The sequence below is a fragment of the Ammodytes marinus genome (genome assembly GCF_949987685.1).
Source record: "Ammodytes marinus genome assembly, chromosome: 10".
Classification (NCBI taxonomy): domain Eukaryota; kingdom Metazoa; phylum Chordata; class Actinopteri; order Uranoscopiformes; family Ammodytidae; genus Ammodytes; species Ammodytes marinus.
In genome coordinates this window covers 14,960,614-14,977,930 of record NC_137214.1, presented here as the reverse complement: position 1 = coordinate 14,977,930, position 17,317 = coordinate 14,960,614, and the positions used below count along the sequence as shown (strand labels likewise).

Below are 17,317 nucleotides of genomic sequence, written 5' to 3'. Positions count from 1 at the left end.
TCATGCTCCCTTTTTTAAAGCTGTTTTCTATGCCTTCAGTATAATGGTGACTGTACTACAGTAGGCTGGATTGTTAGGCAGTCTGGCTGCCACAATCATGTCCTCACTTTCTCCAGCTTTGCTTTAACATTAGATGCAAACACAACGGAGAATAGATCTTTTGTGAAAAAATCTAAATCTACCGCACCCTCAGCCAACAAGTTTGGCCCCATGCGAAGCACGGCCCTTAATACACAACAATCACATTCAAGCAAATATGAAAGGGTGTCATTGTGTACATACTGATACACAGGGCCTTTTCTCAGCTCAACTCCCAACGCTGCTCAGCCCACAACTTTACTCTGAATGGGTCAGTGCTCATTAACAGTGGAGGAAACTTGTATATGCATGTACAGTATATGGAAATCTCTCTAAATAGTGATTCAAAGGGCTTGAATTGCAATGGTGGAGCAGCAGCCACTCAGCTGATCCAGCTTAGCCTCTCTGCCATCTCATTACTGCACAGCATCTGCTTAGTGTGGTCAAGTGCACACAAACACACACTCTCAGCCGCCCACACAGCCTGACATCACACAGAAAAATGCTGACTTAAAGGTGGAGTCAGCTATTCTAGAGAATGCTTGTCCAAAATAGTTTTTTGTCAAAATCAGTGAATATCTACGGAGCCCCTAAAGTGACATGGCAGAAAGAAAGAAAAAAACATTCTGCAAACTAGATAGTTCCTGGTGCACACTAGAAACTAGGGGCTCAGTAAATATAACTCCTCACGATCCCCTTCCGCATTTACTTTTTACACCAGATTTTTTCTCAGCACACACTCAGTACGGACCGTGAGTAGATATTCACATATTTTGACAAAAGGGGGATTTTGACAAGAGGCATTTTCCAGATTCGCTGACTCCACCTTTAACTGTCGGAGAAAGAAAGCACTACGGAGATGTTGGTTTATCTTCAAAACATTCTGCTTTATTACAGAAAATCTTCAGGTTTTGAATAGACATAGTTTCAAAGAGGTACATTCAGCTTGGAGGTTTGGAGTGTTGAGGCCGGAGGTGGCGAGGTGTCCCTGCTGAGGTGAGGTGCCTGAATATGTCCACCTCCCACCACCCCCCCCCCCCCTCCCAGACCGGGACAGCGCCCACAACTGCAGAGCCTCTCCTGCTTTTTTTGGACCTTTTCATTATCTTACAAAAAAGTGGCTGGAAAAAGGTTGCACTAAAAATACAATCCATTATTTTTATACTTTCATTTTAGACAAGCAAAACATTAGATTCCAAGACATTTTTTTAAGCTCTGAAAATAGCATCTCTGATGTCACTTAAAGGTTTTTTATTTGATATTATTTGTTAACGAAGCAGGCAGCCCCTCTCAGTGTGCCCCTCTCACAAGAGGCACGGTTCAATCTGCAGGTGAGTACAGAACAGCTTCCCCTGCTACCCATCAGAAAAACAAGCTTTAGTCTTTAGTAGAAAATGATGTTCAAAGACATTAAAATATTACCATTTGTTAAGTACAAATCAACACCAACTTAACTTTTAAAATCTCAATTTGGCGTTATGACTGAATGTGCTATTCTGCAAAGGTGATCAGATATATTGGGCTACAGTCAGTAAGGTGAAATACAAGGCCAGTACTAGAAACTGCTGTACTGGAGCTCTTGTTTGTGCAGGGATCAGTAAATTAGTAAAGTATAAATACAAACAGATTCCAAAACAGTCAAACATAAATGAATAGTGACTGATACTCATCAATGTAAACTAAGAGTTATGAACAGGTTCAGAGGTTGATTTTGGGGTGTTGGGAGTGTATTGGGGGGCTGCCTGCCTTTTGCATTTATGACATAGACTATCAAATGGTATTGGTATGGTTTCACATCAGGGCTGGAGTAACACAGACTCACTCAACTGGCACAAAGCTGACCACTCTCCACAAAAAAAAAAAAAAAATCATCAATCAATCATAAAAGTATAACATTTGTGAGTAAAATTACATGTAACAATAAATATGTCAAAAAGACAACAAAAGTTTGTGGATAAGAAAAGGAAAATATATTCAAAAACAGTATATCTAAAAGTGTTCATGGCATGTTTTAATGGAATGTATATAGCACTACACACAGGAAGGAAGAAAAAAATGGCCATACAGTCGCACGCAATCATTCTGTTGGTTGGCAAATTTGACTCACACAAAAAAAATTAAATAAAGCATAGAGTCTCAGTGGCCTTAACTATGTTGAGAACTGAAGTTGGCTTTCTTTACACTCCTTCAACCTGCCCGACACTAATATTGCAAACTAGAAAATGGATAATGAACATAAATACCTCATTTAGGGCTTTAGTGCATGTGTGTATTTTTTAGTACAACGCGTGTGGTTATTGTGTGCGTTTGGAACTCGTATATCTGATATAAATATATGTGTATGTGTGTGTGTGTGTGTGTGTGTGTGTGTGTGTGTGTGTGTGCGTGCGCTCAGGCATATATTCATTCGCTAATCAAGAAAACCAGTTTCCTTAATAGTGCAGAAAAATATTGTCTGACTAAACTACATCAACAAGGTTTCAAGTAATCCTGGTTTTCATGTCAGACATTTTCGGGCTTTTTCTCTAGTCCAGGACAGTTGCACACACTTGACTCGTCACTTTCAGGTCACACCCGTGTGGACAGAATCTGATAACGTAATTTTCTCTATATATTTTTTGGCTTTGAGCAAGATGCTATCATACGTCTCTAAGCTATATACAGTACAGCACATATATTAATTTTCTCATCTTAATTGGACTCTTAAATCATTTCTGAGGCTGGAAGATTTAGGTCACGCTCTGAGCAATGTTTCACTGCCAGGATATGCATAACATCTCTAATCTATATCTCTCAATCTTACATACAAACACATACACACTTTTTGGATTGAGTGGTAATATGGCCTCCATTAAACACTACTATTTTAGTATTTGACAGAGAATGCAGACCCATCATTGGCAACAAACAATCACATGATCGCCTGTAAACCAGAAAACCGTTCTAACAGGCTGTTTCGCTGCTCTGTAGACAACTGAAATCCCCTTCAGTAACTTTCTATCTTGAGCAATATGGACGTGTGTATTTACTTAAATAACGAAATAAAATTAAATAAAAACTTAAAGAATAACCGTTGAAAAGCGTGATAACTGTAAAGTAGAACAACGTGTTAAAGTGTAACTGCAGAGAACATTATGTCGCCATAAAACCCTTGTACAGAATACAGTGACTGAAAAGGAGTGGAGTGAAGCATTCCATCAAGCCTTCTTTCATGCAGGTGAACCATTCTTGGAGTGGATAATACAACTGCCTGTTAAAACACAGCAGTTGGGTTGAGCGACTGACAAGGCAGACTTGTATGCATTCATTTCGAAGCTAGTATTTTTAAAAAAAGTAGAGAAAGAAAGAAAACTCATGCCTGTCATCCAAGTAGATATGTTTTTTTAAATAATGCAGGGCACTGCTCTGCAGGCATGCGTGGGGGGTTAAGAGATGTTTGGATGGGGCAGGGAAGGACGGAGGAGAGAGACGCATGTCAAAAGACTGCTAGACCCCTTTTTTTTAATCGCTTTTCCCCCCCAGTCAGTACATCTCTCTTTTTCTCCTTTTCTTTTTTCCTCTTCCTCTTCTTTTTTTCAGATCGGGCATGATTGCGGACAGCCTGACTGGCACGGGACCCTGAAAGTGACGGACGCCACTGTTGTTGCGAGTCCTTGCTGACTTTCACTCACGCTCCCGCATGTGCTTGTAGGATAGTGGCGTGACAGCTGCGATCTGGATAAGCACAAGCAGACAAGATTTTTTTGTTATACTTCCGACCCATTTCCTCAAGAACATGTGTCAAAAAAAGAGGAGCAGAACGAAATCACCCAAAATCATCAGAGAATAAGCGGTGATTGGCCACATATCACGATACAATGAAAAACAATTCAAAGACACCTTCCCCCCCGCCACCAGAGACAAGCAGAAAATTAGTAAAGAAAACGCTCACAATTTCACCCAGGTCAACAGATCTGTTGAAGCTTAGCAGAGATACTGACTGAACAGATAGAGGCAGTTTAGTTTGTCTGGCTGTCATTTTACCTGGATGTTTGCAGGAGGCCGTCCTCTGACAGCTATTGGGAGAATAGAAAGGCAGGTTAAACTGTGAAAGCTGTTGCAAAAAGCCTGCTGCTATATAGATATCGGTCCCTGGTCAACAGTGATGGGAACGTGAGACATTCAGACCTACCTACAGGGGGTGAGGAAAATAAATGAAAACACCATTTAAAACAATATCAAAGTGCCCAACAAGGTGTAGAGATGCACTTTGAGCTCAGAACACCTCTTGTGGTCTTGATGCCATATAGTACATGGGCGAATTGCCTAGATATGAATAAACATGTCTAGTCACATCTAGCGTGTAGAAATTGAAAAGGGGATTGAACTTGTATTCTTGTCATTTACCAATGAAGCCAATAAGTGTTAATATATAAATATAAATACGTAAACATAAACTATATAGTAAACTATGGAAATGTGAAAGAATACAACACATTTTAACTCGGCTAATAAATCATTCAAGCATTTTTTTATATATATAAAAGGGGGTGTTATTTTGCTTTATAAATCACTATGTTATTAGCTTCTTTTTTTTCATCATGTAACTTATTCGGACCAAATTAACAGCCAATCACATAACTGGCTCCTATTGATTGATGTATTCATGTATGTAACATTGAACAGTTTTATAGCACATTTACCTACTTACATTTTCTTTAAATATAACTAACCCTATATATCATGTGATGTTTCCGTTCATTTTGTTGTCACCCCCTGTATGTAATGCAGCAGCATCCGGTCTGAGTTTAAGGCAAAGTCACATCATGCAGTGAGCTAAGCTCAGCACTCACAATTGCATCCATTAATTGCCAAGAAAATAAGCAGGCAGCGACAACCGACACAGGTTTGGACGTACACACAGGACGAAACAACACAACCACTGCCAAATCACCAAGTCACAAACAGTACATGGATGTCAGTTACAATCACAGACCAGCGCTGTTGGTTCACACTTTCAAGTAAGAAAACCCAGGCAAACTGACACAGACACCTTACACTCTCTCATTCTAGCTCCAAAAATGAGATGGACATTCACTTTTTTTTGTGTTTTTTTAAAGTACATGCAGAAGGTAATATAAGCTTGGCTTCCAAAGGGATGCTGAGAGCAGTATGTCTGTATCCCCTCCCCCCACAAAAGAGAAAATAAAATCATTCAAATTTGCAAATATTTAGCCATGGGTTGCATTCAAATGTTAAAGAAATGCACCGTTTGACTATTTTATGTTGATACTAAACTTGTCAGCCAGCCATCAACAGCTTACACAACCTATAAGAACACACTGGGTCCTGTTGAATGTGGCCTGTATTACATTGTGCCTTTGATTATCTCCTGAGAAGTCAAGAGTTGGGGACTATACAGGGGTCTTTGAGTGGCTTAAATGTCCTAAAGGGTGGGCTGGTACCTGTTTAAATGACAGTATTGGACTCATCTGAAAAGGTTCTCATGAGCAGGGGCCTGGCTGAAGACCGGGGAGACTGGTGGCCCCCCGCGCTCGACTGAACAGGCGTCTTCTAGAAGGGTGAGGCAAGAGACACCAATGACATCACTACGCTGACAATAACACACACTTCCCTACTCCATTTTGTATTATCCCTTGCACACAGACACACACATATACATAGGAACAAATATGAACAAACACAAAGACTTCAAAACTGGACAGGTGGACAATGGAAATCATTCCAGGTGCCTGTTTAGACACCTGTTCCTCGCAACAATCATCATCAGAGGGATTGACTCTTTATGATTTTGTACATATGAATACAGGGCTGGTATCCTTGCATATTTCTCCAAAGCATGAGCACAAACACGCGCACACACACGCACACACACGCACACACACAAAATGCAGTGGCCCACAGGTTTGTGGTGATGATCCAGGGTTCAGTTTTTCTTTATTCAAGCCTCATGCAGCTAATTTGGTTTTTTTATTGTTGTTTTATTTGCTTTGACGTGCTGCATTCACCTGACTTGACATGCGGAGGCAGCAGGCATTGTAGCAGCACAGGCAGCTGGGAGGACACATTGGTTCATACAACTGGACAGACAAGAATGGAAGACTGACTGGCATGGCACGCTTTAAGCACGGACAACCGGTTCTGCTCCACACTGCTGCTGGTTGAGTTGAGCAAAACACAGCGGCCCACTGAACAACATTCCTCCCCAATTGAATAATAAACATATCTAAAATGGAAAGCACTCAAACCCTCCGAGGATATCATTTGTGATGGGATATTTCATCTTAAATTGTCTGGCTTAGTCTGTCAACCGAGTGTGGACTGTGAAAAGCCACACAGAGCGCCCTACCCAGTTACTTTAAGAGGATAAGGGAAGGATTCTAACAGTGGGAGAGGAAGGACACAACAGGTAGGAAACGAGCAAGGCTGGCAGACACAGAAACTCTGCGGTGAAAAAGACTTAAGCACAAGAGCGGACAGAAAGAAATAGAGACCTCAGTCGCTCCACGAGAAGCGGTGAGTGCTAGCGGTCTGCGACAACATGAAGATAGTGGAGGTCCCCGAGGAAGGAAGCCGATGTTTCATCTTTAAAGGAGGGCAGGTTCCAGAGAGTAAGATGAAGAGGAAGAAGGAAATAAAAGGGTTGAGACAGAGCAAGTAGAATGTGTTAAAGGCTCAAAGGCCAGAGCACTAGTCAGGAGAAACAAAGTTGGAAAACGAGTAAAAAGATAAAGTGTAAAAGGGGGTGTGTTTTCAAATGAAAGGTAAGTAGTAGATAGTTACACTAAACCACATACAATAACAACTATCCTTTTAATCTGAACACTTCAGAATCCAGAGTAAGACAGGCTCTACACCAATTATTTATTTTGTACCAATTTGTATCAATTCTGGCACTTTGCTAACTGACAGTTAAACACGCAAGAAGCTTTAAACACTGGAATAAGTACATATTGTACAACGTTGCAGAATAACTCTCCTTGAATATGTGTAAAAGAAACTGTTGGTTTGGTTAACTACTTTTCCCCTAATAGAATAAGTCTAGACACAATAAAATAAAATATAAAAAACAAGTGTGGAACACACCCAAAAGCACAGCGTGAACAGCCAAAACATTTCCGGCTGTTTGGAAAACACATCAGCCTCATGTGGAGAGCTAATGACAAAATACGTCTGGGAGAGAGTTGTCTTCTGGAGGAAGAGGGAGGAAAATCGTACAGTCCTCCTCTCTTAATTTAAAACGTACAAATATTTGTTAAGCCCCATCTTGAACTCTTGAATGGGAGTGTATAGATACATTTCTCCTCAGCGACTAGCTAACCCAACCTACCATGTAATACATCTGTTGGCTCATGTTTCATAGCAGCCAGCAGAGGGCAATAATGGACAGCAAAAACTGTCAAAAACATTTAGATTTCCCAGAAAATGTGTTCGATGTCTAATGTATTCACTTTTTCTTCGTCCTCCCCTTGATCTAAACGACACAGTTGAGGGAGTTGTCAATAGGTGGCGGTCAATAGTGAAGCATTACTCTGTACAAACAAAACCAAAGCTATTTGAAAGCGACCCGTACATATGACAGATTTGATCTATTATCAAACTGGGACTATGTTGCACCCACATATTTGGCTCCACTCTGGGAAATTAATTTGGGAGTGGGAGGCCAATTAGCCTTGGGAAAAACAATTTGTTAAATTGTCACAAGAAAATACTGTACATGTTATGTTTGAGCCTCCTTAATCTGGAACAGAGAGAGAGAGAGAGAGAGAGAGAGAGAGAGAGAGAGAGAGAGAGACAGAGAGAGAGAGAGAGAGAGAGACAGAGACAAAGAGAGAGAGACATGTGAAGTAGAGTGTGTAAGTGTGTGTGTGTTTCAGTTCTACCTGTCGAGAGTGGGGTCCGAGGGGCTTGCGGAACACCACCAGCAGGATCTCTGGCAGTAGGCTGAGCAGAATGAGCAGGATGATAACCAGCCAGGCCGACACCGAGCTCAGCATGTTGGCAAACACAAAGTACAAGCGTTGCTGCTTCAGGAAAGGCCTGCAGGAGAGGGACACACTGGTTTAACAATGGCTGGAAAAGCAACAGGGGTTAAACATAACAGGCCAGCTACAATGGCTATAAAGATTATATTTTCATCCAGAGTTTGTTTTTCTAACCATATAATTCCTCCCCAGAAGAAACTGAAAAACATGTAGAAAGCCAGGGAGCCCCAGATGACAAAGTGGTTGATCCATGTCCAGTGTCGTGTGTCCAGAGCAAGCTAGAATGTGAGAGTCACCAAACACACATGTCAATTATCCATTGCTAAAGTCACTGTTCTGCAAGACAATATATCTGCTCCATGTGAAACTGTTGATATAATGATACACGCTTCATACGTTAAACAGGGGAGGGATTTACCTTTAGTGTGACAGTGAAGACAAGGACAGTGAAGACAATGGTTCCATATGACCAATTACCAAAAACCTGGAATTCAAATAGGACAAATGAGTAAATGCCCTTACGAGATCATTCTTTAACAAGTAATCAAACATCCAAATTCCAAATCATTTAAAGGGGGAATATAATCAAACCTGGCCATTGTCCTGCAGTGCTGAGTTACTGAACAAAAATCGGACACCAAAGAAGAAGAGCAAGCCATGGAAAACTCCAAGTAAAGTCCAGTAGAGGAATGGCCCCCACCGCAACATGGCATTCTTAGCAATCCCTCTAAAAAATGTAATGAAAGAAAAACATGTATTTTTCCTATGTCTCTGTGGTGCATATAATCCAATTCTGAAAAGGGGAGCCAGAAAATATTTGAGCGAGGAATGTGAACAGCTCCAAATAAATAAAAAACAAATAAAAAACAACCAATTTATTACTGTAATCCTATGTAAACTACGATTTTGGTAGAAGAACTACCTAACTTGTTCAGTGAATTTCAAATTTTGCCTTGAGAGTGATATAAAAATTAAAATTAAATCATTACAAAAATAAAATAAATGTCTATGGCTTAAGAGTAATGAGATATTGCTCCTTTTCGGTCACTATAATCTATTTTTGACTTTATTTTGAGACCGTACTTTGGTACATTTTTGCCATTTGCCAATTTCAATTAATCATTAAATCAATGTAGTTAATCTAAAGACGTAAATCTTAATTTATATAAATATTGGTAATGTTAACCTAATAGCAAGCAATTTATCAAGAATATCTACAACTAATGCTGGGCTTACACTACACGACTTTTCACGCGATTTGACAGTCGCAGACAATCTTCCAATGTCGGACAGAAATCACGGGAGTCGTGCTGGAGTTGTGGCGCGCGCACGTAATCTCAGTCGTTTGGTGTATGGTGGTCTTCTGTCCCGATTTCAGCCAGTCTTCTTCCCGTCTTGACGTTCCGACATTATCAAACATGTTTGATATTATCGCTAGTCTTAGGGGGTTGGCTCAAGCGAAATGACGTAAACACTGTCACACTCTCGCATGCACCAAGCACGACACAGGAGGAGCGGCATTAGTCGCAACCTGTGTCCGCCTAGTTAGGCACTTATTTCGGATACTTTTTCAGAGAAGCCGCCTCTACCGTCAAATACAGGGTTAGGAGTTAAAGTTATTGGGGTATGTATGAGATCAGCAAATAAAGCTGGTCAAATAACTAAAGGAAGTCCCCCGCTCGGAATATTGAATTAACTTGTTTTTAATTAAATAATCACAATCGCGTTTGCGGAAATGATATTAAAGGCCTACTTCACCGGTTGGAATATGAAGGTGTATTGAACTCGGAGATCCTATGAAGTATAAATGTGCAAAAAAAATTGAAATCGGATCATCCTAGCCTGAGAAAAGGCAGAAAGAGTGTTTTATGGTCTCACCGTCTAACCCTACATTTCTCTTTCTGTGATATCACAGGCCTTTAATCTCAAAAGGAATCTAGTTGTAGTCTTGCAATATGAGACCCCTGTCTTTTCAAAATCTCACTCTGTGACTTAAAACTAATGACTAGTTGTCTTCAGGTGTGAGGGTTTCAGTCTTCAGTCTTTTCAAAGTCTTTTAAAAGTCCTCTAGTGTAAGCCCAGCATGGTACATTGCAGGTCAACAAAGGTACTACTCGGGTTTACCTGTAGAGGGTAGCATTGTCCAGCAGAACCTCCATGCATATGTGCTGCTCCAAGAGGCTGTAAGCCAGGATGGGCATAGAGGTGAAGCAGATGTTGTACATCGTCAGATAGGCCGCGTCATACAGGGGCTGGGGAAGATGGGAGCAGGAGGCGGGGGTTGGTCAGGAGGAGGAGGAGGAGGGGGGGGGGGGTGCAACCAGGGGTTAATATCATGGAGAGAGGACAAACCTCATACACACCATCATACTTACACATACAGTCATGTAAGCAAGCTTATATACATCTTTCATGGACTCATGAAAGATAAATGTCAGTGGCCAAAACATACTCAATTTCCTGTTGTATGTGTCTATCTTGTTTTGGTTGTTAGGGTGCACTGTGTTCAGCTTAGCCCCAAAAGATTGGTTAGCTTGGCGCCCTAGCCTGGTGCCTTTAGAGATAGCACAAGTGAAAACTCTGCTTTCAGGAAGTGTCGGCCAGAACTGCATGTACTTGTGCAGCTGTCTTTTTCTCCTCGATCCAGCTTCAATAAATTTTGCTGCATAAGTCTCCTGGAATGTCCTTTTACCTGAGCTGACTTGCTCTGACCTTAGAATAATTTCCACCACATCCATATGAATTAATTCACTTATTAACAGATATTTCCATGTCAGGAGCAGTTTTTATATCAAAAAAGTGCCACATATTGCTCATTATATATAACCAAGTGAATTCATCCAATGTGCTCAAAACTTTAAATCAGGTCATGTAATCCATACCTGAATTTCTATTATGTAGCGTAAAGTCACAGACACGAAGGCACATGCCACCATGATGACATAATGTCCACAAACGGTGTAGCATGGTGGCAGAACATGGCACATGTCTGTATCATTACTGTGTGTGTGTGGTCAGTATAGAAACATATGAACCAGAGCACAGGCATCCCAGGGGGTGGGTGATGGAGGGGAGGGGGAGCAATCTGAGGGAAAGAGTCTGGAATTCACGAGGACGAGGAGGTGTGGATTCAAGGAAATACTGCGTCATTTCATTTTCAACATGGCTTTGAACCTCAAAACGGCCTCAGGGAAATACTCACTTGCTGGGAATAACCACAGAAGAACTGGAACAGAAACTGAGGTAAAATGAAGCAAAGGTTCTGCAGGGAAACAGAGAAAAAACTAAAAAAACAGGCTCTCACTGATGGACCAATACATAGAATGCATTCATATGTTCCCATGGGCTTATAATATTTTGTCACAATAATGCAATATATTACCCTATTATAATTTGTATCATTTGTTGCGGGTTTATTCTGTTGAAATCAAACTCATCACTTCATAATCCTCAAATCAAGTTAGCGTGTGGTTTTGTTATGGGAATACAAGCTTTGCTGAAACCCAAAACGTAGGGTTCTTAGCAAGACGAATGGCGTGAAGTAAAAGTGAGAGTAGCCTCTGTGCCGGCATACCTACCTTGTAAAAAAAATATTGGACCAGGTGTGCAATGCGAACATAGTAGAGATGCCCGTGAGCCAATAAAAGCTTCTTGAGGTGCTTGAGTTTGGGGATGGCATAGTCACTGTTCCTCACTGCCTGCCGACCTTCTTTACCCTTAATACCTGAAAGACAAAAGAACAAATATCCCATCACCAAAAGATCTACCCCTTTCCCTCCACTTTGGAACAATAACTAAGAGTTCTGTTTTCTCACCAATGCCAACGTGAGCTTCCAAAATCATGCTGACATCATTGGCGCCGTCTCCAATCGAAAGGGTGATCGGGCTGCCTTTAGAGTTCTTCACCATTTTAACTATCTAAAAGACGGAGCAAGATATGGTTGTTTTTAAGTTACGGACCATTATAAAAACAATTATTCCAATCCATTAATGAATAAATATATTCCACATTGAATTACTCTGTTGTTGTTCTGACCTGTGCCTTCTGAAGAGGAGCCATTCGGCAGCAGAGCACGGCTGTGCAGTTTTGACAGATCTGCAGGAACAGGTTCTTGTAGCGATTAGAGTTGGATTCAGAGGAGGAGTTGAGCACCATGGACAGAGTGGCTCCATCAATGATGAAACCAAAGTCCTGGTTGGTTGAAGACCAACTCCTACCAAACAGTACAGGGAATGGGTTACAGTTAGGGCTGTAACGATATGCGTATCAAAACCAAAATCGCAATACACAGAGCCACGATCCTGTATCGCGTCGTGAGAAGGCAGAATTGCATTCATTATTTATTTTTCTCACTCGTTTTTTTAACTGTCGTCAAACCAATCAGGTTTGGTGAAGGAAGCTGTTGAGTGTTCATTTGTTTTCTAACTTGATTTTTGGTTTACAGCACAGTTCAATTATTTTTATTTTCAACAGTATTATTTTGTCACAGAGAAGAGGGTTATCTTTGGTTATTTATTTATTAATTTTGCTTATATTGTTCTTTGTGTTCAAATCTGTTCATATTATGTGTTATTGAATGTCACATTAAGTTAAATGTTAATGTTCAAATTCAAAAAATCGTGGTATGTATCGAATCGTGGGTCAAAAATCATGATACAAATCGAATCTTGAGTTGGTCTATCGTTACAGCCCTAGTTAAAGTTTAATCATCAATAAAGTTTACTTGTGATCGACACAATACCAGAACATAAATATCACATAACCGCCTCAACACATAGCCTGAGATCACGTAAGTCAAGGTACAGACCTGGTGACGCCTGCCTTCACTGGAGGTGCATCCTGTACCGCTTTCTTATGGTATTCCAGCAAGAGCTCGTGCAGACGTTCCTCACGCCTCCTCTCTCCATCCTCCAGTGTGCGCACAGTCAGCTCCAGCAGCTCCGTGTTCCTCTGGAACAATCTACAAGCGTAACAGGTGGACTTTGCCGTCTCCATCTTGTCCCCCGTTAGAACCCAAACACTCATGCCGGCCCCCTGCAGAGCCTCCATGGTCTCTGCCGCTTCCTCTTGAAGCCTAGGGGGGGAAGTTAGACAGGTGAAAGAGTGTTCAATTAACTCTAAGACATTAACACTATTACTTAATTAAACCAAAAGCATTAGTATATTTAAATGAGTATCTTTTGATATCCATATTATTTCATCTACAATCATTTAAGAAAGACAATAAATACATGTTGGAATTAATTTGCGTATGACAGATCAAATGAAATGATGCAATAAATTGTATCATATCTTTTGTGGTAGCTGATGCATTTTCACATTTTTGGAGGAATAATAAAACAAAACATTCTGACTTTAAATTGTTGTAAACCTTGGATTGTGAGATAATACCCAATGTCAACCACACGATGGCAGTGTGAGCTTGAATTAAAAAGTTCCTAAAAAGAGGAACTTTGGTCTGTTAAGAGGATTTAAGGAACCAAATACAACACTACCAGGAACCTGTTGAAGTGTGAGAAAGGGGCATATACCAGGAAAAGGGTGTTGCTCAAAGCGTTGAGATGACATTAACCGTAGATAAACATTATGAATCAATGAAAAAGGATGGATCAGATAATATAGACGCTCTTTCTATTTATAGAATATTTAAGGTGCTCCGAGGAACTATCAGTTTATGTTTATTCTTGCACCATCTGAAAAAGCAGTAGTGTTTTTATTACATCAGCTGTTGTTCTTGGGTGAGCGTACCCATGACAAATGCATAAAGAAAAACTGTATAAAAATAGCTTTCTTTGCACTCATGGTCTCGTTTGCTGTTACATGTAATTTATGATTGTCTTGTGTGTCTGTCTATACCTCAGACACTATGTCAGCCTTGTAGCATGTTAGGAGACACTCAGGCCAGCTGTATAGATAGTCTCATCTCCTTAGACTCCAGGGGCCGTATTCACAAAACATTTTAAGGCTAAGAGTAGGTCCTAATGTGCTGATTTAGGAGTAACTCTCAAAAATAAGGGGCGTTTCACTTTTTAAGATAAGTGTAATTCACAAAGCATTTTAGCGCTAAAACTAGCTCCTAAATCTATGAAAAGCTAGGAGTCCTCGAGAGGACTTCTAAGTCGCTAAGAGTAAATCACAGACAGCCATTTGATGGTGTTTTGGAGAGATTTAATGCTAGTGAGCTTTACAAAAGGTACCTTAATAGCTGTAAGGGTTTAATGATCTTAGTAAAGCTATGTTTAGAAAGTATAGACATATTTATATTTATTATATTTATTTAGAAAAATATTTATTGAGTTCCTTTTCCTGCAGTTGCTTTGGGTTTACGATGCACTGAAAGTTACTGTTGGTGTCACGTTTGGGTTTAATTTGTTACTAGAGTAGACCTATATGTGGCGCTTCGCACCATCTCCTCCGTTCCACAGGTCCGCTACTGTATAGTTGCGCGTCTCGCCTTTTTCCTTCCGCATGCACTTTACGAGAGAGTTGTTTCTAAATTGATTCAAATCATTGTAAAATTTAAAATGAATAGGCCTATGTGGCGCTATTGTAGGTTAATTGTGAACGAAAGTGTGGGAAACCTTGCAGTATCTTGGTTTCATGTTAAATCAGTGTCACTTGTCATTAATTGTATAAAAAAACTCTTTACTTTAATACAGCGGAACGATATGGATATCTCCCACAGTGTTTCTATCATAAATTCACTCTTAGCTCTTATTCCCTCTCAGCCAATCACTGTGGGCATAGAAGGTATGAACATGACATCATCCATAGCAACAGGGTCAACACCGCCCTCTAGTCTTAGTTTAGGAGTCCCTCCCATTCCTTAGTAAAAGTTGGTCTTATCAGCTTTGTGAATAGGTTTTAAGAAATTACTCCTTACTACTTACTTTAGTGCTCCTCAGGAGTACTCTTAGCGCTAAGATAAAATGTTTTGTGAATACGGCCCCAGAATGTTATGGTTCACTGTGTTCAGCTCTGACCCAAAACATTGGTACACTTGGTGCCCGAGCCAGGGAGATGTTAGAGATAGCACAAGGTAATACACTGCTCTTTGGAAGTGTCTGGCAGAACTGGATCGCAAGTCCCCCAAGTTGCGGCCCGGTTCTCCTTGGCCAAGCTTGTAATAAATATTGCTTCATAATTCATCCAAGTCTCCTGAAATATTCTTCCACCTGAGTTGACCTCTAACCTTGAAAGAACTTCCTTCACAATCATGAGGAAAATGACTGTTTCAGAAATATTTCAAAATTCATAGCACCTTTAAGTCAGAGAAGGAGGTTTATAGTGTATTGTTGATTGCTGTCTGCCACAATCAATTTCAGGTGTAGTTTGAGATTTCTTTATGGAAAAATACAGCTCAGGAAAAAAATTAAGAGACCACTCCAAATGTTTAGTGTCTCTCGTTTTACTATTTTGAGGTATATGTTTGAGTAGAATGAACATTTTGGTTTTATTCTATAGACAATATTTCTACCAAATTCACAATAAGAATATTGTCATGAAGAGCATTTCCATTAAGTAATGTAGAGATGAAGATTTAAGAAAAATCCAGACTGGTCTCTTCATTTTTTCCAGAGCTTTATAATATGGTTGTATGGGTTAGGTTGTGTGCACCCACCGATCCTCTACTGCAGTGGCTCCTATCAGACTCATGCCAGCCTCCACTTGGTTGTAAACTGCCATGAGCTTCTCCTCTCTGTCCTGCAGAGCCAGCCTAGCTTCCCTCAACCCCGCGTCTGCCTGGCTGTACTCCTCTGCACTGAGACGTTTGTAGGCCACACACAGTGTCCGGAAGCCCTCCTTAAAAACAGTCACACAAACACACAGCACACAATGTTACAACACAAGAAAACACAAAACAATCTGTGGTAACATCATTGTTTAGTTTGGTGTGTTTCGAAACATGTGAGAAAAACAGAAATAAAAGAAAATAGTCAAATAAAAAATAAAAATTTTGTTTTTTTGTGAAAAGATAAACGAAAAAAGAAAATTAACCAAGAAAAAACTTTTAACATCACTGTACTCTTAAGTCAAAACCTGTCTGAACCTAGAATTGTTAGAATCATGCATAATATACTTTTTAATATGTCAAAAGCTACTGGATTGAGAGAGCCAATGTGCGTAGGTCACCCACCGTCGCATTACGCTCCACATGCATGCGTATCCTTTCGACCTCCTCCTGCCTGACGCGGGGAAAGATGGAAGAGTCCGCTCCCTTACAAAAGAGCAGTGTATCACCTATACACAAATAAAAACAAATACACACACACACACACACACACACACACACACACACACACACACACACACAGCAAGATAAGGGTTGAGGGCACGTACTAAAGTCGGGTCAATGTAATCATTTTGGCAATAAACTGAAGCTCACCTGATTTGGATCTGACTATTACACTCATTCGCCTTCTCACGGGGTCAAAGTGCAACACGTGTAGCAGTTCATACCTTCGGGAAGCAGACAATGGACAAAAAATGAAAGCTGTTGCTCAAATATAAATAGAAAAATTGGGATACGAGACAAATACATTAAAAAAAACTTGGCCTATGCAATGAATGACTTACAATTCAACGTCATTGTTCCTGTTGAGAATTTTCATGGTTTTACTTTCAAGGCCGAGGAATGTGAAGCCGTACCTGCAAGATGGAGTCAGACCATTACACTTTAGCCAGTTGTGTGTACTCATAGAGATATATGAATTAGTGTAGTAAGTAATGGAATCTAAAGCATCTAGGATTTTTTTTTTTTAAATACAGTCTGTGATACTCATACACACTACGGGGCTGCTTGCTGTTTGAACAGCTGTTAACAATGTCAGTTCATCTCCCCTGAGCCAAAAGAAAACTTACTTCATGGCACCCTTGACCAGGGCCACCTCATCGGGTGAGGAGGCGATGAAGCCTGTCTGCTCCTGCTGCAGATGGAGCACCTCTCCGTCCGGCCCCAGACCGTCCAGCTGGTCCGTCAGTCCGTCCCCCTGGCCTTGAGCCGGCATCGGAGACTCCTTCACCTGCACTGTGTGGCACAGACACAGGGCGCGCAGAAAGAGCTCTTCCTTCTCCTTAGAAAACAAAACATGAGCATTGGCTTAACACAATAAAACAATATATACAGTAAATGCTGTTTTAAAAAGGTGCTACGAGGAACTTTTAAATATTTTTAAAAACAGTCTGATGATCATACATTACATGTAACAAACAAGACCATCAGTGAAAGAAAATGCTATTTTTGTATGGTTTT

The 17,317-nt window shown here is 40.5% G+C and overlaps 1 protein-coding gene across 5 annotated transcripts in view; it reads right to left on the bottom strand.

Moving 5' to 3' along the window:
• Positions 1–1,018: 1,018 nt before the first annotated feature.
• The window catches only part of atp11c (ATPase phospholipid transporting 11C (ATP11C blood group)), a 54,562-nt gene continuing 38,263 nt past the window's right edge, over positions 1,019–17,317 (bottom strand). The window contains exons 14-31 of one of the 5 annotated variants that reach the window (XM_080035002.1): positions 16,927–17,138; positions 16,642–16,713; positions 16,451–16,524; positions 16,202–16,305; positions 15,686–15,867; positions 12,872–13,138; positions 12,100–12,277; positions 11,879–11,981; positions 11,642–11,787; positions 11,266–11,325; positions 10,188–10,315; positions 8,655–8,790; positions 8,482–8,547; positions 8,238–8,341; positions 7,962–8,118; positions 5,523–5,631; positions 4,102–4,133; positions 3,712–3,792 (exon numbers count right to left, since the gene is read on the bottom strand). In XM_080035002.1, coding sequence (XP_079891128.1) covers positions 5,527–5,631; positions 7,962–8,118; positions 8,238–8,341; positions 8,482–8,547; positions 8,655–8,790; positions 10,188–10,315; positions 11,266–11,325; positions 11,642–11,787; positions 11,879–11,981; positions 12,100–12,277; positions 12,872–13,138; positions 15,686–15,867; positions 16,202–16,305; positions 16,451–16,524; positions 16,642–16,713; positions 16,927–17,138 — 2,094 coding nt within the window. In that variant the 3' untranslated portion in view covers positions 3,712–3,792; positions 4,102–4,133; positions 5,523–5,526. Of the gene's footprint in view, positions 3,793–4,101; positions 4,134–5,522; positions 5,632–7,961; positions 8,119–8,237; positions 8,342–8,481; positions 8,548–8,654; positions 8,791–10,187; positions 10,316–11,265; positions 11,326–11,641; positions 11,788–11,878; positions 11,982–12,099; positions 12,278–12,871; positions 13,139–15,685; positions 15,868–16,201; positions 16,306–16,450; positions 16,525–16,641; positions 16,714–16,926; positions 17,139–17,317 lie in introns of all 5 variants that reach the window. The other 4 variants (XM_080035004.1, XM_080035001.1, XM_080035003.1 and 1 more) reach the window with 4 other exon arrangements.